This window comes from Pteropus alecto, unplaced genomic scaffold (genome assembly GCF_000325575.1).
Source record: "Pteropus alecto unplaced genomic scaffold, ASM32557v1 scaffold40, whole genome shotgun sequence".
NCBI classification, from domain to species: Eukaryota; Metazoa; Chordata; class Mammalia; order Chiroptera; family Pteropodidae; genus Pteropus; species Pteropus alecto.
Window position 1 is genome coordinate 15,611,090 of NW_006431919.1, and position 22,969 is coordinate 15,634,058.

The 22,969-nt window shown below is 40.5% G+C and overlaps 2 protein-coding genes across 3 annotated transcripts in view; both read left to right on the forward strand.

The window, feature by feature from the left end:
- Window positions 1-11,660, forward strand: part of SPDL1 (spindle apparatus coiled-coil protein 1) — a 33,155-nt gene extending 21,495 nt beyond the window's left edge. The window contains exons 12-13 of one of the 2 annotated variants that reach the window (XM_025043077.1): window positions 5,802-5,948; window positions 8,494-11,660. In XM_025043077.1, the coding sequence (XP_024898845.1) occupies window positions 5,802-5,901 (100 nt within the window). In that variant the 3' untranslated portion in view covers window positions 5,902-5,948; window positions 8,494-11,660. The remainder of the gene's footprint in view (window positions 1-5,801; window positions 5,949-8,493) is intronic. The other variant, XM_025043078.1, reaches the window with a different exon arrangement.
- Window positions 11,661-14,329: 2,669 nt separating this feature from the next.
- The window catches only part of DOCK2 (dedicator of cytokinesis 2), a 367,177-nt gene continuing 358,537 nt past the window's right edge, over window positions 14,330-22,969 (forward strand). Inside the window, exon 1 of the mRNA XM_006906499.2 lies at window positions 14,330-14,583. Within this exon, the coding sequence (XP_006906561.1) occupies window positions 14,541-14,583 (43 nt within the window). The 5' untranslated portion in view covers window positions 14,330-14,540. The remainder of the gene's footprint in view (window positions 14,584-22,969) is intronic.

Below are 22,969 nucleotides of genomic sequence, written 5' to 3' on the forward strand. Positions count from 1 at the left end.
AGGAATCTGATTGCTAGAGTTTGCACATTGTAATTCTCAAAATGCCCAATTTTCTACAAAAAATTACAATACATGGGAAAAAAAAGTATGATTCATACATAGGAAAAAAATTAATAAACTGTTTACAAGGAAGCCTAGACAGTGGACTTACTAGGCAAAAACTTCAGATCAGTTTTAAGTATGCCCAAAGAGCTAATGAAAACCATGAGAACAATGCCAAAGAGAGACTATCGATAGAAATTATTAAAAGGAACCAGATAGAAACTGGAGTTGAAGCGTACAGTAACAGATGAGAAACTCACTGGAGAGGTACAAGAGCAATTTTAGTATGTGGAAGAACCAGTGAATTTAGAAGATTGGCCAATTGAGATTATTCAAGCTGAAGAGCAGAAAGAGAAGAATGGAGAATAATAAACAGCCCGAGAGTCCTATGGGGCTCTATGAAGCATAGCAATATATACATACCTAAAACTGCTTTAAAAATTATTTAATTTCAAAAACAGAAATCAATATGTAATTCCCACCGCACAAAGTGGGGAGGCTCCCTTTTTACATTTGAAAAGTAAAGGGAAAAGGAGCAAAAAGAGAAATTGACGAGCCGTATAATACAAAATAACCACAATACCAAAGGACGCAGAACTCCTTCCAACTCCGCCTTCACTGACAGCAAATCTATTTATTAAAGACTGTATTTCACTATGATGACAGCAGGGGGCACCCTTCAACTAGGAACCTTGTAGAAACACCCCAGAATTTCCATGACAAATAGAAAAAAACAGACTCAAGCTGAAGGAAACAGAAAACAAGACTCCCTCTTGAAATTGACCCTACCAGCACCCAGAGCTCTCCCCTTCCAAAAGCTACATGAAGGAAGAGTAAAGTGTAACACAACACTCTAAACTGGGAAAATTGATCTAAAACACTCAAAACTTAATTTTTTTTAAATAAAGAAAAATTCTCAGAACTCAAGCAAAAAAAAAAATTTATAGAAACGTGAGAATTAGTCTGACATAAGACTTCCCCAGAACAATATTTAGAAGAAGGCATTAATGATGCAGATTTTTAAAACTTTAAGGAAAGAAACTGCATCGAGAATTCTATTCACATTGAAGTTATTCTTTGGCATCAAGGCTATAGGAAAACTGTTTTTAAAATGCCAAAATCTCCTAAGAGTAATCATTCCAACAAAAGATGATAGGGGAAACTTTTGCAGAAGTCCTAAAGGATTGAACAAAGAACTAAGTATGTTGTGGATAATTGGAACCAGATTTCTCACTGTTGGAGAAGGAAGTAAAACTAAAAGAGGGAGAAAGCTGATGAATGAAGAAGAAGGTTAAAAATGAACACTGTGATGTTGGATTGGAGTTGAAGGTATCAATATGAACTCATGGTGTTTTGGAGATAAGACAGATTTTTAAAAATTCGACACATACACACAGATATACAGACACAGATTCACATACACACATATGTATTTCTTAGCTCTATCTACTGATGCCTAGAAACAATAGTATCTCAGTAGCAATGAGTACATCTAGCACATTTAGCACCCAGAGATCTTGGTTACTTAATACCTTTCTCCACTAAATAAACCATATTTTTGAGAGATGGCTACTTTCAAGACTAGACTGAGATGAACCCTGAATATTTTGTCCCCCAAAGTAAGAAAGTACTCAAATAATGGGGACATATCAAAATGACATGGGTGCCAGCTTGAAGTATCTCCCACGGGGCAAATCTAGGAGAATTTGAATATCTAAATAAATGATAGTAATGGATTATATTGAGTAAAAGAAGAAACCATGAACCATATTGTTTGGAGTAAATACATGAATGAATTAATAAAGAATGGGAAAGCTTTCTCACAGTAAAATCTCATTTAGTAAGCGTAGAAAGAATGATGGAATTCAAAAATCTATTTGGTAATTATATTGATAAGTGATACAAGAAAGAATCAATAGATGCTAAACCTAATGGGCTAAAAGTATGATGAGTTATAGACTACATAGTCTCACAGTACTCACAAATATATATTAATTACAATGGAAAATCTAGTAAACTTCACATGGAGAAACTTGGAAGACATCATCCTAATCAATAAAGTTAACATCCCAGTAACAGGATGAATTGAGAGTATGCATGTCCAGATACAAAGTAGTGAGAAAAACATATCACTTATGTAGTATTCCTGCCACAAAATGCATAACTTTTCTTCTAATCATGACAAAACATCCTGAAACCCTAACTGCGGAGTATTCTATTCAATAACAGGCTTATAATCTTCAAAATGCTGAGATTATGAATGACAAGTAAAGGCGGAAGAACTGTTCCTGACTCAAGGAGACTAAAGAGACATAGCAAGTGATAGAAAACGAACAACTGGAAAAATTTAAATGAGGATCTTGATTAGCTGATAATATAGTGTCAATGTTAATTTCATGAATTTGATCATTGTGCTGCCCTTGTTTTTAAGAAATGCACTGTGAAGTATTTAGGGCAAAAGGGCATTGTGTCTGTACCTTATTTTCAGATGGTTCAGAAAAACATGTATTGATGGGCATTATTAAGCAAACGTGGTAAAATGTTAATATTTGGAGAATCTGGGTAAAGAGTCTACAGATTTTGTGTAACTATTAAAACTTTCTGTAAGTCTGAAATTATGTTACAATTAAAAGTTTTAAAATACTATTTGCATATGATAACAGTATAAGTAGAAAATCTAAAACATTTTCATTTTGTGGATTAAAATTAAAAACTAAATTTACTAAGGGTACCTATTGAATACAGGGTTAATATTTTAAAAATCAATTATACTAGGTAAAAACAAATAGAAATGAAAAAAGATAATTACACTACTTATAATAGTATAAATTATATAATATTCCTAGGGATAAAGTCAACAAAAAAGATGCACAAAACTTCTACACCGAAAACTATAAAATGTCATGCAGATACGTTAAAAAAGATCTAAGTAAATGATGGGATATACCATAATAAAGGCATCACTTCTCTCTCCAAATTAATCTAAAGATTCAACACCATTCCAATAAAACTCTTTGCAAGCTTTTTTTCTGGAACATGACAAGTTGATTCTAAAATTTATATGCAAATGCAAAAGGCCAAGAATATCCAAGGAAATCTTGAAGAAGAACAAAGGTAAAGGACTTACATGAACAGACATAGAGGCCTGTTAAAAGATGATAATTAATTCAGTGTAATATAAATGCAAGCATTGAGAAATATATCAAAGGAAGAAAATAGAGACTCTATAAACAGAGCCAAACACATGCTCATCTGACTTGTGACCAAAATATGACTACAAATGCAAGGGGGATCGGGCGGTGGGGTGGGCGGGGGTGCGGGGAGGATAGTCTTTTTGAAAAATAATGGTGAGTCAATTTGTATAACATATAAGGGAAAAAAATCATCAATTCTAAATGTATTGCAGATGTAAATGTAAGGCAAGGTAATTTTCCATTAGAGCCCAATCTTAAATCTAGAAAATCTGATCCCATATCTAGTGTTCTTTTTAATAATGGTACTTTCTCTGATCCTTGAGAGATACCTTATATAGAACAAGAAGACAAAGGAAAGTTAGCAAAGAAACTAAAAGAAGCAAAGAGTAATTCAAAAGAGAATAAGAATAGTAAAATTTAAAACCTAAATAAGTGATTTCTTCTAACTGAACATATGGCCCTTTGAAGCAATGTTTTTGCTATCTGGTTACAATGAATTCTTTACCATGAATAATCTGTTATTCACATTTCCTCTAGATTCTGATTGTGAAACCCACCTTCTTTTTTTTTTTTTTTAATAGCTTTTTTTTGGTGCTGTGCATTAAAAAGTAAAAAGAAAAGAGTTGCCCTGAGCTGTGTTTGCTATGCAGACTGTCCACTAAGTTGGGAAACAGGATAAACCTACATTTGAACAGTATATTACTTATATGCCTAACAACCTGAGTCACTGGCTGTGAGCAGCCCATAGGAAGTGTTGTTGTGTAACTGAAGGGGAAAGATTTTCAGAACATAGCACCTGGAACCATAGCCAATTGTGTTCTTTACAGTAGGAGATTTGAAAGGCACATTTCTATGGTCACCATACCTCTTCTTTATTCTGTGGTTTCCTCCAGCTACCACCGAATTTGTCTGCTCTATTTTCCAGTAAAACTCTTTAAAAGAGTTGCTTTTACTCACTGCTTCTATTTTCTTATCTTGTATTCTCTCCTTAACTCAAACCAGGCTTTGTCTTGCCCCTCCACTGTCTCAATAACTGTTGTCCTATTCTTCCACAGTAGTAGACCATTTAGATGGACATGTGGCCACCTAGAATAAAGGCTGTATTTCCTTCCAGCTAGATATGGCCATAGGACCAGATCCTAGCTAAAGGAATGTAACCGGAAGTGATGAGTGCTCCTACTTCTCAGCCCTGTCCTTTTCTTCCTCTGTCTCTCACTTCCTGCTAGCTGGCATGGGAATGTGGTGGTGAGCCACCTTGATTCATGTACGTAATATTGGAAGAGCAAGAAAGGAGCCTGCATCCCTGATAATTCCATAGAGCTGCAATGTTAATTAGGTCTTTATGTGAAAAAGAAATAGGCTTCTATCTTATTTAAGCTTATTTAGGGGGTGGGGGTGATCTCTGTCTTTGGCTGTGTACTTATCTCTATCTTTGTATCCATACACATCACAGGCACATCCTGCTGATACCACCTCTGAAATATAGCTTGAATTTGACCGCTTTCCTTACCACTTAGATCCAATCTACCACCATCTTTCCCTGGATGATAAAACAGCCTCGAACTGGCCTTATTCTTGACCTATTGAGTTTATTTTATTCTTGACCTATTGAGTTTATTTTCCAATGAAAATAATTTTTTAAAAATTAGCGTTTCACCTCCTGCTTAAAATCCTCTAGTGACATTTTTCGATGCACTCCATCAAAAGACCACCAACAACACACCTAAAATAGAACATATTGGGTTTATTGCTTGTGACTGTATACCATGAGGAGCCGTAGGGTGGCTCAGTAAGACGGGTTTAGAAAGGATCTTATTATAGGATTTAGGCTCGTGTTGGTGAATTTGGGTAGTGTTTAAGGAAGCACAGTTAATTCTATGCTTAGATATATTAATAAATCTCATATAGAAGGATGGAAGATTAGAATGAGGCCAGAGCTGAAACTGATTAAAAGAATACCAGTCACTCATATTAGCCATGATAGGGAGATGTTTGATCATTTTTGTAGTTAATACAATGTTTTTTATTTTTTTCTTCTGTATTTATTCATGATTGTAGAGTGGTCTAGTTTTTATCTCTATCCATTGTGGCCACAAATTAGCCTTGTCTGATGTTAATTTTTTGAAAAATTGTTGATGTTCAATAGGAGAACACCACAGCCTACCTATAAGTGCCAGGCCAGCTCTTGACTCTCAGGGGCTGCTTGTCTCTTCATCACTTCCCAGTATACTTGATAAAATTCAAATCTACCATAGCCTCAAGGTCCTGCATGATCTAGTCCCTACCTAAATTCTCAGCTCATCTCCTACCACATAGTCACTGCATTTCCATACCACTGGTCCTTTTTTGGTTTCTTGAATGGTCCAAGTTTGTTCTCCCCTTAGGACATTTCCAGCTGTAGTTAGTTCTTTCAGGTGTCACTTCTTAAATATTACTTCCTCAAGGAGTGTTTCTCTGACACTCTCCTTGTTAACTCCCCCAAGCCACTCCTTATATCATTTTTCTATTTCGTTTTCTTTATTAAACCGTATCATGTACTTGTTGATTTTCTGCCTTCCCTGCTAGGCTACAAGATCCAGAGAGAAGGAGTCTCATCTGTGTTGTTTGCCAAGATACATTCTTAATGTCTTACCACAGTGCTTTTCACATGATGGGCTCTCAATAAATGTGGAGTAAAGAAGCTCTCAGCCTCTAGGGATGAGTGGAAGGCAAGTAAGTCAAAAATTACAGCATGCTGTGCAGATGTGCATTGGACTCTTAGGGAAGAGACACACCCAAATTATTAGATGCTTATTCCCAGAATGCAAGAGCTTATGAGGAATCAGTTTGTCCTGTCAGCCATATACTTGCTCTTGATTTCTCTAGATTGAGATTGTTCGAGGCATCCTTGAATAGCAGTTTGCTTTCTCCAGGAACACCTACTGTTTGTACTTCTGAAATGAGAGGACCCAACTGCATTGGTTTCCTATCACCCAATACAAAGCCTACGTATTGGCCAGAAAGTGTTGGCCTACTTCATTTCTAACACTTGCCGGGGGTCACAACTCAAATGTCTACAGGGACTTGGCAAGCACCTTAAATGAGTGAAGTAATTGAGTTTATTTTATTAGGGCAACTTAAGAACTCTTGACACAGACCTTGTCTTCATATCTATAAATATACGCACCCTCCCCAAGTTTCCTGAAACATATCCTCTCCATCTCTCTTGTTTTCCCACTTTTGATGGAACACGAGCTCAAGTAGTTTTTTTTTGTTTTTTGTTTTGTCTTTACCTTAAGAAAAAAACAATTGTGTAAACCTAACGATAAATGGCACTCGGGACTTGGCTTCAGCACTGGGGGGAGAAGAGGGAGTGCCGGAGACTTTGGCAAACTAGAGTGCATGCTCTGGCTAAAGAACTGCCACTAAAGTCACCTCCAGCTGATTTCTGCCTTGTGGAAATGCAGACCCTCTATTGCCAGTCCTCCATATTTATTTTGAGAAAAATTAGAAATCTAGGTGAAATCCCTTGATGGTTAATTGTTGACATTTTTTAAGTTAAACACTGTGAGAATCAAATGTGCTCGTTAAACATATAGGTCATCCTTAATATTTTGCCTTTGAACTGCTGGTGCTGGACCTCTGTTGAATGTATAGTTGTCTCTAGGTGAGGAGTCAGTGCCAATCAGACATGGATAAGACACGGGGTTGATGTCATTGTACATACATTATGAGCGTTGGCAGCTTTGCCTAGAGATTCTGGACAGAAGAGGCACTTAAAGAGTAAGAGTAGTTTATGAGAATGGGCTGCCGTGGGTGCCAAGGAGGGTTGTCTAACCAGAGGAGGAGTTGGGAGGTGGGAGTAGGGTGTTAGCAAGGAAGTCTTCCCATAACAGTTTAGCCTAGAGGGAAAAAAAGGTGTATTTGTTGGAGGAAATATGAGAGCACACAGAGATGTGATAACTTGTGGCACTTTTAGGAGACTTCAAACAGTACCACGTGGCAAGACACCACCTCTGTAACACGGCGCTGTGTGGTGTCGAGTGATCACGTGTATTTGGTGCAGGGGAGCTGGGCTGAAGAAGTGGCAGTGCAGAGGAGGCAGGAAATGAAGCTGCAGAGAGCAACTAGAATGTCGTCATGAGGAGCCTGCATGATGCTCTTAGGAGTTTAACTAGTATCCTGAAGGGTATGGAGGATGCACTAAAGAGTGTTAACCAAAGCTTTGACATCTTAGCTTTGTAGTTCAGACAGATATCCCCGGCAGCCATGCGATAGTCAATTAGCAGTAAGGTTTGAGGCTATTAATATTTCATGAAGTAAAGTAAACCCTATTGCATAGGAAAGCTTTTGATTCTCCCTCATCTCAGACCCCCAAATATACTTCTAGAGATTTGACTATTACCTTCTGGCAGACTTATTTAAATGCCTCATTATTACATATAGTTTTTGTTGTTGCTGTTGCTGCTTCCTTTAGTGTAGCTCATTATTCCTGAGCACTCAAGTCCTTCTTATCTAGAGTCTTTTTGGTCCTCTTAGGGACCTAGAGTTAGGCAAGTACAAGTTGTCGCTCCAGACTATTTGAACTGCTCAGAGCACCTATTTGCCATGACTCATAGAACCTATTTGCCATGACTCACAAGTAACACAAGAAGAGATGATGATGATGAAAATACCAAATAATACTGTGGAGGCTGCAGTTCCCAAAGGCAGCCGCATGTCAGACACCAGTGGAGGGAGGGCAGAAGACCCTTGACATTTACCTACTGATATGCCAGGACTACTTCCAGGTAGATGTCTCCCTACTTGGGGTCCAAGTGCATTCTGACTGAGAGTTAAAGAGACAACAGGGAAGAGGGCCCACCCCTGTAAACTATTGGGGACAAGCTAGCAGGCTCCATAGTAATGCCAGTGGCACCCAGTGAGGGTTTCCCAAGGCAGGAATAGGAGGATACTTCAGGGGCTTGAGACAGTGACTTTTTAGCAACTCATATGGAAATATTTCAGTAGCTAGTAATCATTACAGCCATGCTAATGAATTATAGTAAAATCTCAGACCTGAATCTATGATTCTGATAAAGACAAACCTTAAAAACTTCCCCTTCTGCAATGCCTTAAGGAAAGAAATTTCTGTGATTTACCTAAACCTGGGTCCAGATGGATTTCTTTGACCTGCGCTTGAGGCTTGGCATGGTGCTTTTCTGTGGAATGCCTTGATTTTGCAAAGGTAGTAAAATCTCCCAAGTTACCACAAACCTGCTTTGTTTATCTTTTCTAGCTTATTTCAGGAGTTTGAGGAGACCACAACTGCTTAGGCAAAGCATCTGGGAAGTAACGTGATGAAGAGATTGGAAGGAGGCAAGACCAGATGCAGGGAGTTCAAGTCCAAGTTCCAGATAAAGAGAAGCTTAACAAGGTAGGGACATGGGGGAGAGGGCAGAACCAAGAGCTGTTTTGGTCTTGATCATTTGGAGTGAAAGAGAGATTAAGATGAGGCAAGTTTCTGACCTGAATGAAATGGATGAAATAGAGGGTGACAATACCACTCACAGGCAGTCATAATAATGCTTGATGGCCAAAAAAAGGGGTCTCAGCCCTCTAGCCTTCGTTTACTTATTGTCGAAATGGAGATAATGTACCTACCTAATAGGACTAATTTGAGATTAAGTGTCATAATGCATGAAAGTGTTGGATCAAGGACTGGCATACAGTAAGTGCTCAATAAGTGTTAGCAATATTTTTTCTTCAGGAAATTGAGGTTTAGAAAGGTTAAGTCATTTGTTCTAAATGACACAGCTAGGTAAGTGATGGACTGTGGATTCTGGCACATCAGTTGGAGCACAGAGTCTGGTCACTGCACCTGTTAAATAGGATAGAAACAATCACAAGAGGGGTAGGCCTGGAGTATGGCTATAATGATGAGCCTCGTTTTAGAAACGGAGAAATTAATGTTCAAGGGGAGGAGAGGTTCAGGGGCAGTTGGACACATGGGTCTGGACCTAAGAAGAGGTCTTTGGTCAGAGAAGTTCTTGTTCCCACAGTCATCTCTTAGAGTCTGTGAAATTTGAGTCATCAGCAGTGTACTACCTAATAGCCAAGTTATCTGATCGATGTGTGTCCAAGATAATTATAAATGCTTAAAGTGGTTTTAGTGATATTTTTTATATTTGATCGTCAATCTCTCGCCAAAATTTTTCATAATGCTATAGAATCATTAAGTATAAAAAGGTTATATTTCAGAAATATAAAAACCATATCCTAATCAGTATGAAGTTTAAAGATTTCTATATTAGAAACCACTCTATTAAGAAGTTAATTAACTTTCAGTGAAAATAAATAACTTTCTAAACTTCATCTCTCTTGACTATAAGCAAATTTTCAACTCCTTTAATATATTGAGTAATTTCTTTAACATTATTTAAAAAACAGATTCCTATTTTAGATTTTATAACAAGCTGAATTAGAGAAAAGTCTTCAGTGCTCTTCAGGCTCAACCTTATTTATCTTCTGGCATTACCCACACCCTTGGTCCCTCACCGAGTACTTTACCATATTGTTGATGTGAACTTGTCTGTATGTATGTTAGAAACCTAAGAAGAAAGAACTAGCATCTCTTAGGTCACCTGGCCATGGGTTTATAAAGACAATAGAATCTATGTAGCAAGAAATGACAAGCTATGGTTATCGGCCAAATCTGACTCACTGCCTGTTTTTGTATGGATCATGAACTAAGAATAGTTTTTACATTTTTATATAATTGAAAAGGAATAAAAAGAAGAAAAAGGAGAAATATTTTATGACACATGAAAATATTATGAAATGCAAATTTCATTGTTTGTACATAAATAAAGTTTTATCGGAACACAGCCATGCTCACTTATTTACATAACTATAGTTGCTTTCATGCTGCAATGACAGAGATAATTACTTTCAACAAAGACTTTATATAGTGCTCTTACTGCTTTGCAGTGCTGTCCAGCAACCTATAAATCTCAGGGATGTGATTATAACTCCATAGTGTTTCAAGTGCCATGCATATCACACAAAATGTACAGCAATATTTTGTTTTTAATTACCAGTGCAATAGCCATCGTGTCAAAAAACAAAAAAGGGGAATAAAATATAGTGGGATCCAGATGTCACACTTTTAAGGCTCAGTGAAATATGGATTATTTTGTTATCAAATTAGGAAAACATTGTGTTTATAATGCCACGACACCACAACTGTGCTAAAAGAATACGGTACAACAGAGTAAGTACGCGTCACAACATTCCCAACTACAAGAAAACAGTGTTCAGAAAAATTAGTACATTTAAACTAAAACATCTCATCACAGCATAATTTCTTTATAAAAATAAAAAGTGAAAATAAGACTGCAACAAAGGAAGTTTCCAAGTGGCTCATTTATTAACCACACAAAGAAAGAGATTTATTGATGGTGAATTAATTAAATTATATTTGATTGTAGCAGCAGATGAAATGTGTCAGAGAAAAAAAAGTAGCTTAAGAATATTAGCCTTTTGGTGACAGTGATTTCTTGAAGAGTTGACATTGAGAGCAAACATTAATAATCAATTTAAAAACAAGGCAAATGATTTCTAATGGTTTTCCTTGACTCTTGATAAGTTGACAGATGTTACTACTACAGCTCAGGTGTTTATTTGATGAGTCAATGCTGACTTTAAAGTCAATGAAGAATTCTAAGCTTCTATGAATGGTTCATGTGAAAAAACTATGGGCAAAAATATTTTCAAAGAAAATAAGGAAATGCTAATTCAGTACAATCCGAAGTGGAATCTGCTAAGATGTGTTATAGCTGTGGCAGTAAAAATATGTGGGGAACAGAAAAAAGGCTTTGGACAAGTTTACAAAGGTTATAAAAATGTGAAGTGTTTAAAGCCTATGCTAGTTTATTGTAATAGTCATCAGAAGGTATTTTGTTGAAAATATTTGAATTTGTTATGTATTATTGAACCAACTGCATCAAAAGCGAATTTCAATTTTAGTATATGTGCTGCCAAAGCCAGCACAGTGGTGAATTTCATTAGCTCTTCTAGATTTAACCATTGTCTGTTTTGTGAACTTTTGTCAAAAATAGAAACCGAATATCTTGACTTGCTCTACCAACCACATAGCAGTTGGTTTAACAGTAATAAGTCATGTGTGACTTTTTGAGCTCAGTGTCGAGATTAAAATTTTTCTTAATGAGAACAGCCTTTGACCACTATTATTGAACACTGGATAACTTTGGAAATTAGCTTTTGCTGAAGACTTCATGATGTTTCTGAATGGATTCAACCAAAATTACAAAGCAAAACAATGGCTAAATGCAGAACACCCCATGTTAAAATCATTTTGATGACAATTAATGTTTAAACAAGTAATGTCAAGTTGCCTTAAAAACTTCCTGTGTTGTCAAAAATTAAAATAAAAAGTGAAATGGCTATTCCCATACAAATGTTCAATGAACACGTTTTCCAGGCTTACACTACAGTTCCAGCAATGTTTTTCAGACCTTAATAAAAGCACAAAAGAAATTTTTAAATTTCAAAATCCACTTAACTGTGCAATAGAGGAGTTTCCATCTAATCTTCAACTGAAAGTGATTAATCTGCAATATAATGATGTGCTAAAAGGCAAACAGCAAGAGGAGATTTAATAGGATTCTATAAATGCCTTTTGAGCAATGAAAATGCTTAATAAAATCTTATGCTCATGGATTGATATCACTATTTGACAGTACCTTCCTTTGAGAGTTTTAGCCAACTGTGAAAGCCAACTACACAGTCAGCAGACGACTATCCTCACTTTTGACACCTATTGCAAGTTTGGGGGAATCCCAAAACCACCTACAGGGTCAATATTTATTAGAAAGACTCACAGAATTCAATGAAAATTGTTATGCTCAGTTACCATTGTTACTGGGAAAGGACACAGATTTAATTCAGCAAAGGGAAGGAGTACATAGAGCAGAGTCCAGGGAAGTACCAAACATTTCTATTGTCCTCTCCACATGGAGCCAGGATGTATTACTTTCCCAGCATTGATGCATGACAATATGTATGGAGTACTGCCAGTCAGGAAAGCTCACCTAAACCTTGGTGTCCAGAGGTTTTACTGGAGCTCTTATCACATAGGCACAATTAATTGATTGATTGAATGAATGAATGACTGCCCCATGATTGATCTCAACCTCCAGGTCAACTGATATCCAATAGCCCAATGCCCCTGTGTATGTCACACTGTCGATCTGGCATGGTCAGCCCCCACCCTAAATCATATTTTTAGATTGTCCAGTGTGATTCAAGTTCCCCAAGCAAACCATGACATTCCAGAGGCCTAGATATCACCTCCCAGTGGCTGAGGATAAACACGAGACTTCTTTTGAGGGCAAGGTTCATTCTTTATTACACACCACTGTGAGAAAAGACACCGTTAAAGATAAAACATGTAAAGTTTCATTACAGAGCAGCATTATCAGATGAACATTTGCAATCAATTTTTATGAAAAGAAACACTTTCAACTGCAATGATGTGAAATGTGATCTACCCCCAAAATTTATTTTTCTCATTACTAGACCTATATCACAAATGAATATGCTCAATTATTAATATCAAAATTTGATTTTTATCAATAAAAATTGTGGAAAATTGAATTCTCTTTTATTGTATAAGTACTTTCATAAAATCCTTGATTTTACCTCTTGAACGGCAAAGACTGAAATATTTAGTCCCTGATTTTTTATAGAAAAAGTTGCCAACCTTTGATGTATAGTCCAGTTTTTAGCATTGCTGTGATGTCAACATGGTGCAACTGTAGACACTAATTATTCAATCAAACACCAATCTAGGTGCTACTTTGGAAGGATATTGTAGATATAATTAATACCTACAATCATCTATAATCAGTTGAATTTAAATAAAGGAGATTATCCTCAATAATCTGAGTAAAACTGATTCAATCAGTTGAAAGGCCTTAACTGAGCTTCCCTTAAAAAAGAAGAAATTTCATCTGTGAACAGCAGCTTCATCTTCTGCCTGAGAGTTTCCAGTCTGTGCTTCCTGCTGGCCTGCGTATGGATTTTGAACATGCCTAACTAGCTAGCCCCACATTCACATAAACCAATTCCTTCCATTAAATCTCTCTCTCTCTCTCTCGTGTGTGTGTGTGTGTGTGTGTGTGTGTGTGTGTGTGTGTCTGTACATATATGTATATATAGTATATATACTTATGTATATGTGTATACGTATTACTGGTTCTATATCTCTGATAGAATCCTGATTCAACTGCTCACTATAAAAGATAATACCCAATTTGTGCTGCTAAAAATCTGAAAAGGAAATAACTTTAGAAATTAATATTTTTCCATAGCTGCCTGTCAGATGTAATATTGCCTAATCTATCTTATTGACTCTAGTGTAAGGCAGAAAAGGAGTAATAAGAGTTATGAATAAAGAAAGAAAATTCAGGAAGACTTTAATTCAGTCTTATCACTGTGGATCAAAGAGACATTTTTGTTTCCTGATAGAAACTGTTCCTAGAGCAAAAATGAGACTTTTCCAAGAAATATCTCTATTAGCCTAGCTCTAGGACTCTTTTCCTGGGGTCACTGTTGCTGGCTGTTAGAGCGCTCTTGACTTCCTGGCATTGTTACTAAATCCTGTGCTTGTGTATTTTCAGAGAAGACCTTCTTGAGCTTTTATCAGATTTTCAAATGGGTCTCAGGCACCAAAAGGATAAAAACCGCAAATGGCCTCCCCTCCCGTGGATATTTAACTCTTGTGTGTCACCTACTGCCTGCATTGTCTTCTCTAATCTTCACAATAATCTCATGAAGTACGCACTAGTATTCTGTTTTACAGATGAGAACACCGAAGCTTAGAAAAATGAAGTCATTTGTTCTAGCTGCACGACTGATAAGCAACAGAGTCTGGATTTGAACCCACATCTGACACCAATTCTTATGCTCTGAGGTGGGAGGCAGCTCTGTTCAATCACTGGGCCCCATCATCCGGATACTTCCTGCAGTTGAGGTGGTAGCCTGGGTGGCCCCAAAGTACCTGCTTAGCCTCTGCCCATGTGCCTGGGGGGGAGACAAATTAGAGGTGGCCCCTAGCTTTTGGGGGGCCTTTTGGCCTTCTAGCGCTAGCCTTCTAATGCACTCTTGCTCATCAGGAGGGAGGAAGAGGAGCAGGGTGCCTGGAGAGGGGAGGGCGGGCCCTGAGAGAGAGTTTGAAAAGAGGAAGGAAGTGGAGTTCGGCAGAACGCCTAGCCACCCCCTAGCTGCTTCCCTGCAGGACGACGTGAGGCCCCTGGCCCAGCCATGGCTCCCTGGCGCAAAACTGACAAGGAGCGGCAAGGCGTAGGTAGGTGTGGGTATGGGGTCAGCATCAGGGAGGAGGGCAGGTGGTGGGAGAACCACACACAGGAAGATGCTGCGAGAGCTGGCAGGGCATGTTGACTCAAGGTCTGAGAGCTCAGTGGCTCCCTCACCCTCTTGTGGGGCCAGCTGGGTGGGGGAGAGGAGGCATGGGGGAGAGGAAGGTGGGCACCCCACCCAGCAGGCTAGGCCCAGCCCGCACCATCTTCCCCACTTCCACAGGCTGCCCTCTCTCCATAACGCTTATGCATTTCCCAGACAGGGTCCAGCCCTGTGCTTGGCAACTCGGTGCTCTGTGCCAGATTCAGAGACTCTGCGGCCGTATCTGGAGACCTGGCCTTCCAGGGGGAGCACTGCTCTCTTTCTAGGCCTGCCCTTGCCTGGCCCAGCATGCTTCCCTCTACCTCTTTCCAAAGTGACACCTATCTGTTTGCCTCCCCTGCCTGTTCCTCCTGAGTCAGGTGACCTCTGATTTGGTGGAGTATAGTTCCAGAGGGCTGTTCAGGATTGGAGTAGAGCTCGGCCTTGGAGAGCCTCTTGGGGAGAAAGGCTTTTGCCAGGTTATCTGGAGTTATCCAAGAAGCCAGCCTCATCAGCTTCAGCCATCTAAGCTCCCAGAGGCCTCTGCCTCAAGCTCAGGGGCGGAAGTGGTGGCTGGGGGAAGGGTAACTTCAGGTACTGGGACTCTTCTAAGTGGCATCCGTGGTGCAATCCCCATTGACTCACTCCAGTTTTCAAACTTAAGTGTGAATTTTAAAACTGCTCTATGGCTTGCTACACAGGCAGATACCAGACACTACCCCCGGAGATGAGGGTTGACAGGTTAGATGTTGGAGAACCCAGTGCCAGGAACGATTAAATGCAGGAGGTTTCTAGGCCACTGCTGGAGGAACACTGCACTGGACAGCTCAACATTTATTTGTTAACTTACTGGACACTAGGCACTGTTTTAAGCTAAATGGTCTTCATCCATAGAATAAATAATCCAAACCCTCAAAAGGGCTCAATCTCTCCATATATAAAATGAGAAGTTTGAATTAGATTCAATAAGGATCATTTTTAACTTCAAAGCTTCTCTAACTCTAGCCCTTCCAGCTGGGAGTATCAGGCTGACACTCTTCTCAGGGGAAGATGGGGACTATTAAATGGGGTGGGCCATTGTTGGTGGAGGGACCAATGTGGCCTAGGATGTGAAAACTGGACACAAAGGCATATCTAGGAAAGAAGAGCAGTCCCTCCTGGGGGGGAGTGCATTGAAGGGAATGATTATGCTCAAATGAGTTGAGCCACATTTTGGAAGGCTATGAATACCAGGCTATGAATACCAGGCTAAAAAGCGGAGACTTTTTCCACTTAGGCAGTGGGGAACCACAGAGGGCTTCTGAGCAATGGAGGGGCATGAACAGATTTGTGCTGAAGCCAGTATGGAGGGAGGCTAGGTGGACAGAACGAGGGTGCCTGGTTGGTAGACAAGGGACAGTATTAGTGGTCCAGGGTAACCTCGGAAGTTAGTGAGGAGACTGAGTGTGGTGGAAGAGCCCACCCTTTGTCCCAAGGGCTGCAGTACATTCCTGTTGTGTAGACATTGTGCCGTGGGGTGAAGATCATGAGCTCTGGTGCCAGACTGCATGATCTTGGATCCCAGCCTCCAACACTTCCCAGCCCTGTGACCTAGATGCGTTACTTACTCTCTCCAGGCCTCAGTTTCCTTGTCTGTATAATGGGGATAATAATAACACCTGTTTCCCAGAGCTGTGAGAGTACTAAATGAGTTAATCCACATAAAATGCCAAGAATGACAGTTGCACAAGTAATCCTCACTAAATGTTATGAATGATTATTTTTGGATTTTGCTACATGGGAGCTCGTTTGAGATATAACATCACAGGATGGGATAGGACTGTAGGGTGGAGTAGGGTTCTCACCCTCCCTAGCAGAGGAAATCTCACCTACGTGCTCAGGGTCTGGGAACTCTTAGGCCCTAGGCCTGGAGGCTTCTTGATCTGATGGCATAGATATTTTTTATGCCTACTTTTAGAATTTCTATTTTATGGGGATCACAAGGTCTATGACCCTCTAGGGAGCTAGAGAGCACTTGGTAGGTGCCTGCTCATCAAAGAGGATATCTTTTCTCTGCAGGTAAATGTCAGAACTAAGGAAAATAACCTCTAACCCTCATCTGCAGGCTCTGGGTAGATAGAAGGAAAAGGCAAGGCTTAGGTTATGATGAGATGAGTGACTGGAGTCATCCAACAGAAAGAACAGTGGCCTGAGAGTAAGGAGTTCAGATTTGAGCTCTGACATCCCTGTTCGCAGAAAGATCTGTGCTCTGATTTTCTGATTGTAAATCTAAGCTATTAATACTTTTCTATTTCAAAGTGTTCTTTTATGAAGAGCATTTGAGATAATGAATATGGGAACCTGGAGGAAGACAAAGAGCTAGAGCCATGGAAAGGATTATGGGATTCTTGAAATATCTCTGGAGTCCCAGGCCTAACACAAGGAGAACCTGAGGTTTGCTTTCCCATTTGGTATCCTCTTCAGTGCCGGTAGCATTTGGCCATTCTTCCTCTGGCCTAATTATTGAGGGCTGCTGGTATCTGTCTGGGAGGCTGGCTCTACAGGAGGTCGCTTCATCACCAGAACCTCTTAGCTTCTTGCTCACTATTGGGCAGGCAGGGTGACCTTCATATAGATCCCTGGCCAGGTTATTTTTCCTTTCTTGATGGAGCCTTAACCTGTGATCTTTTAGAGTTTCAGAGAGGACCCTTTGCTAGCAGTGGGTAGGAGTTCCAATGGACAAGACAGTATGACTGAGTAAGAAAAGGCATAGCCTCTGCCCTTGAAGAGCTCAGTCACTAACTTGCATTTGCCACTTCTTATAGCCTATTGACTAAAACCTAATCACATGACTGAACCTAGCAGTAAGGGAAGCTAAAAAATGTAGTGCGTATTGTAGGCAGCTATGCACCCAACTAAAAATTAAGTGTGCCATTCCTAAGGAAGGAGGGAAGAAGGATATTGGGGATGATATGTTAGTTTGCTCAGGCTGCCATAACAAAATACCACAGACTGGATGGCTTAAACAACAGAAATTTATTTTCTCCCAGTTCTGGAGGCTGGAACTCCAAGAACAAGTTGCCAGTAGATTGGTTTCCTCTGAGGCCTCCTTGGCTTGCAGACAGCCACCTTCTCACTACTTTGCCCTTGCATGGTCATCCCTCTGTGCATGCTCACCCCTGGTGTATTTACCTTGACAGCTTCATGTTAATGTAATCATATCCTTAAAGACCCAATCTCCAAATGTGGTTACATTCTGATGTCCTGGGGCTTGGGATTTCAACACATGAATTTGTGGCAGAAGGGAGGACAACAGTTGTGTTCATAACAGATGACCTGCAGTCTGTGACATAATATTTAGTGACTGAAAAAGAAGGCTTCAAGGTAGGGATTCTCTGTTAGCGAGTGAAGGTAGAAAAAAGACTTGTTTGCTCCGAAGTTGGGCCTGACAGGTAGATTTGTATGGGACTTCAGTTAGGCCGAGAAGCCTATTCTCTATGCAGTTGTCTCTAGTTACGATTGCATACCTGTGCGTGGTGTTAGGGAGTATTGGTTGGTTTCTTCTGAGGTCTGTGAGGGAACATCTCTTCCCTGCCTCTCCCCTAGTTTGCAGTAGTTTGCAGAAATCGTTAGTGTCCCTTGGCTTGTAGAGGTATCACCCCAATCTCTTCCTTCATCTTCACATATCATTTTCTCTGTGTGTGTGTGTCCCTTTCCAAATTTTCCCATTCAGTGAAGACACCACCCTAATGATCTCGTTTTAACTTGAAGACCTCTATAAAGAATCTGTCTCCAAGTAAGGCCACATTCTAAGGTACTGGGAGTTAGGACTCTAATGCATCTTTTGTTTGGGGGAAGGGGCAAAATTCAAACAGCTATAGACTTTGCAAAAATAGAGAAGGGTTTTTTTCCACATCTTGATTGGAGAATACAGATGAATCTGAGGCCACCCCCTGGTCTAGGGTTGTGGATGATACTGTTGCAGCCCAGGACCCTGGACAGAGCTAGTCCATGCCAAGATGGACAGATATGGAATAGGCAATGGGTGTTTGAGTTCCTTGTAGAATGGGCTCTTATTATGAGGAAAAAAAAATCTACTCAAACTAATTCAGTAAAAAGGTATGTGGTATGTATGTGTATATAGAAGTGGTGTATTTTAAGGGTCATGGGAAGTCAAACAGAAGTTCAGGAAACATGAGTGGCAGGCCTCTGGAAGGGCCGGGACCGAGGCTGCCCTGGAAACCTCTGCTTCTCTTTCCATAGCTTTCCAAACATTCTGAACATGTCACTTTCCTCCTCCTTTCTCTCACCAATTCCTAATCCCATTGCTCCTCCCTAACTTCAATTTTCTGGTAACACCATGGTGGTGGGCCCAGCATGCCACCTGTGCCAGTTCTGCAAGACTTTACATTTCACACATCCACCGAATCTTCTCTTTATTGATTTATCAAAGTCTTGAAAGAGAAGATCCGACTGACTTACGCTTTCAAGAAAGACCACTCAAGTCAGAGGTCATGGCCAGACTAAGAATAGGCTGCTACTGCCTGGTCCAATGCACTGTGACTATGTGGTCGGGTGAGGTCACAAGACTTGCTACTCATCTATCAGGAGCCATGAGTAGGGACAGATTTGAGTAGGAGGCTTGAATGGAACACGTATCCCAAATACACCAGGGCAGAACTCCACTACTGATGGACCAGTTTCTACAACTCTTAAGGAGAAGAGATAGAAAGCATCATTCACTCACTAACTCATTCACTCATTTTTTTCTTCATTTATTTCTTAAATATTTGCTGGGAATTTCCTACGTGTTAAGCCCTACGCTAGACACTAAGATAACTATAATTAGGCAAATATGGGTTCCTGACATTTTGGAGCTCAGAGTCTAGTGGAGAAGACAAAAAAGAACTTCATGGACAATTCAATAAGCATATAATTGCAAATTATGACATGTTCTTGTAATAAAGAAGTATTGTTTCATGAATGAGAATATTGGAGGGAAAGATTTTAAATTGGATGGTCTGAGAAAGCCTCTGAGGAGCAATGGGGGAAAGAATTCCGAAGGAAAGGCTTGAAGGATCTTAATCCATGTATCTTTGCTATGGAGGCCAACCTCATCTTTGGACTATTCCCCAGAAATTAGTCTGGTGCAACAAAAACACATGGATTGGAAATCTAATTCCTTCCTATCACCAATTCTTAGATGCCTGGGCCTCCTACTTTCTAATGCTTCAGCAGCTTGGGACTGTTTAGGAGTGCCCGCTGGGCCAGCTGGTTGAGTTCACTTAAGGAGATTGTTCTAATCTCTAGGCTCATGGGAGCCTCATCAGTCGGTGGACATCTTGTCCCCAGCCACAGTATTTGTGTTTGAATGGTCCTTGACAGACCGTGCTTGCTAAACTGTCTGCTCCTTAGATCAGCATCCTTATGTAGCTGCTGTATTTTGAGCCTGGTAGTGTAGCCACCATAATATTCTGCTAACTTCTAGACCTTTGGACTTCTTCCTGTTTTTTTGCTTTTAAAAAGCTTACAGGCCTTTAATTTAATAGTTAATTACACATGGGTGCCACAGTCTGTGTTCTGCAGCAAATGTTCTGCAAATGGGGAATGATAATGCTTATCACCATCCAACTCCAGAGAGATCTGGGTAGACACCACAAATGTTCCTTTTAATAGGCACATTATCTCCTTTCTTCCCAATTCTTTTAATTGGTGTGAGTTGAAAAGCAGTCAGGCTGAGTTTGTGAGCTTCTTAAGTCTTACTCGGTTTTTGGTTCTCCTAGTCATTCTTTGCCCCTCCTACCCCACTAGCACATTGTCAGCTTCTGCTTTGTTTAAAGCCTCAGTCACAGAAGCTGGGGCTGGAGAGGGATGTGATTGGTACTTTTCTAGACCCCTCTCCAGACCCTGCTTCAGGGCACTCAAAGTTCCCCTAACGATGCGTGATCCCTTGGATCAAAACCTAAACTAGGATGGTGGAAGGAGACATAGGTGGAAGTTGAGACTTGCATAGATGCCCCAGGATCCAACACAGGGTCTGAACAGAGAGGAGGCTGAGTAGGCATTCTTTGGATTGGATTAAGTGGTGGCAACGCCAGGCCTGAGGCACCGTGACTGAAATGTTGTGTCCGAGGGTTATACCTAGTGTTAGCTGAACCCTGAGTGTTTGCCTGGGAAGTGGGACCTTGTTGCTAGCCTCACTGGTGGTGACAGTAGAGAAGTTGTCTCAAGAAAGAGTATTCCAGGTAGAATAAAAAGCCAGTGCAAAGGTCCTGAGGAGGAAGCCTCTCTGACGTGTGGGAGGCCAGTGTGGCCGACGGAGAGTAAACAAGGGAATGAATCCTCTGAGGGAAGGTTGTACTGAATAGTACCTGGTACACACTGGGATGACTTTGGCTTTTACTCTGAATGGAAGGGGTGGGGCATTTAGGGTTTTGATCAGAACTGTAGAACTTTCTGTCTTGCTTCAAAAGGATTATTTTAGCAGTTTTATGGTGAATAGATAGAGGGGAATTAAATGTGGAAACAGGGGCCAGTAAGGCAGCTACTACAACCCAGACAAGAGATAGTGGTGGCCCATACCAGGGAGGCAGCGGAGGAGGTGACATGTGCTGGGATTCTGGATGTGTGTGTTATAGGTGGAGCAAATGGGAATTTCCTCATGGAATGACTCCAAGGTTTTTGGTCTTAGCAGCTAGAAGAATGGAATTGCGTATAGGACTTCTTTCGTTAAACCTTGATCTAAGTCGTCATCCGTGTTGTCATAAATAACATTGCCTCACCTTTTCTCAGCATGGTACATCTACAGAGCACTTGTGGTAACACATTTAAATGCACACAAGCACCCTGAGAGGTGGACACTTTTATCTTCATTTCACAGAGGAGGAAACTGAGGAACAGACCTTCAAGGCCTCACTGAAATGCAGCCTCTTTCAGGAAGTTTTCTGATACCTCATCCCTGGAAGAAACCTCTTCTTTTTTTACTGAATCCTCATTTTTCACGTTATCTTTTAGTTACGTAATTATATGTCATCTCTCCCACTGGATAGCATGTTGTGTGAGGGCGAGCTCTGTTGGGGTCAACTTTGAGTTTATGCAGCTCCAAGGCACTATCAGGAGTGAGGTGGGTCAAGGAAACTAATCATTATTGTAACATGGGTGCCCTTGGGACTTCAGTGGAAGCTATAAACCCTCTTCCTACAAAAACGTGCATATTTGCAGTTTTGCATTACAGTTTTATGAAAGCTCATTCATGGAAGCCAGTTAAGAACTAGGGTAAAGTGTGCTCAGTAACTATTTAATAGATCAATACAATAGACACAACCAAGGCATTCTGCCCAAGGTGTAAATTGTTGGAACTGGGAGCTGCCAAGAATAATAAAACTATTTTTTACAGTTTATTCATATCCATTAAGTTCAGTAAGCCTGTGCTAAATGATGGTCCTGAGCTGGGTCTTAGGTCCCAGAGCTGAACGAAGCACAGCCTCTGCCCTCAGGAAGCTTACAACCCAGTAGTAATTTCTCTTCTGGGATTGGAAGATTTTCATTTTCTGGTGCCTCATAAGGTTCAGATGGACAGAGTTGCCCCATCTTGCCTTTATCTCCTCACCCCTACCTTCCTTCCCGTCAGGAGGCTAGGTCCCACGAGAGCAGCACAACAATAAATGGGGTGTTCTTGAACTCTTCTCCAAACACCTGGACCCGTATAGCTGGCCACTACATCGAGCCCTCCAGTTCTCACCATGGGGCTCCATTCAGATGGCCCTGCTGTTCCTCACTGGGACTGCGTATATCACGCTAATTTCCCCTCCCCCATTCCTGCCCTTACTGCCTTCCCTCCCCATCCACCTCCTCAGGGGCTCTCACTGCACTTGTTCCCCTTGCCCTCCTTCTGCCCGGCCCCTCCCTCTAGTCTCACTTCCTTCACCAGGCCTCTCTTGATCTTTCCTCTGAGAGCCTGTAGCTTAACCCTTTGTTTTTAAGAAGGCTTCTTGTTTCTTATGTGTTTATTTTGTCTTTTCAATTAGATTTCATAAAAGCTCCAGGAGAGCAGGAGCCATTCCCTCTCTCCCTACTTTTCTAACCTTCTGCTCGATCCAGCAGAATGCTAGATACTCCCTGCATTGAAGGTTGGGGGTTGAGAAATCAGTCCTTGATTTCATCATAAAGCCTCTCTTCTAGCTTTAGTGTGTAAGTGTCTGAATGTAGGAGAGAGAGAGACAGACAGAGAGAGAGAGAGAGAGAGAGAGAGAGAGAGTTGTGTGTGTGTGTGTGTGTGTGTGTGTGTGTGTGTGTGTGTGTGTGTGTAAAAA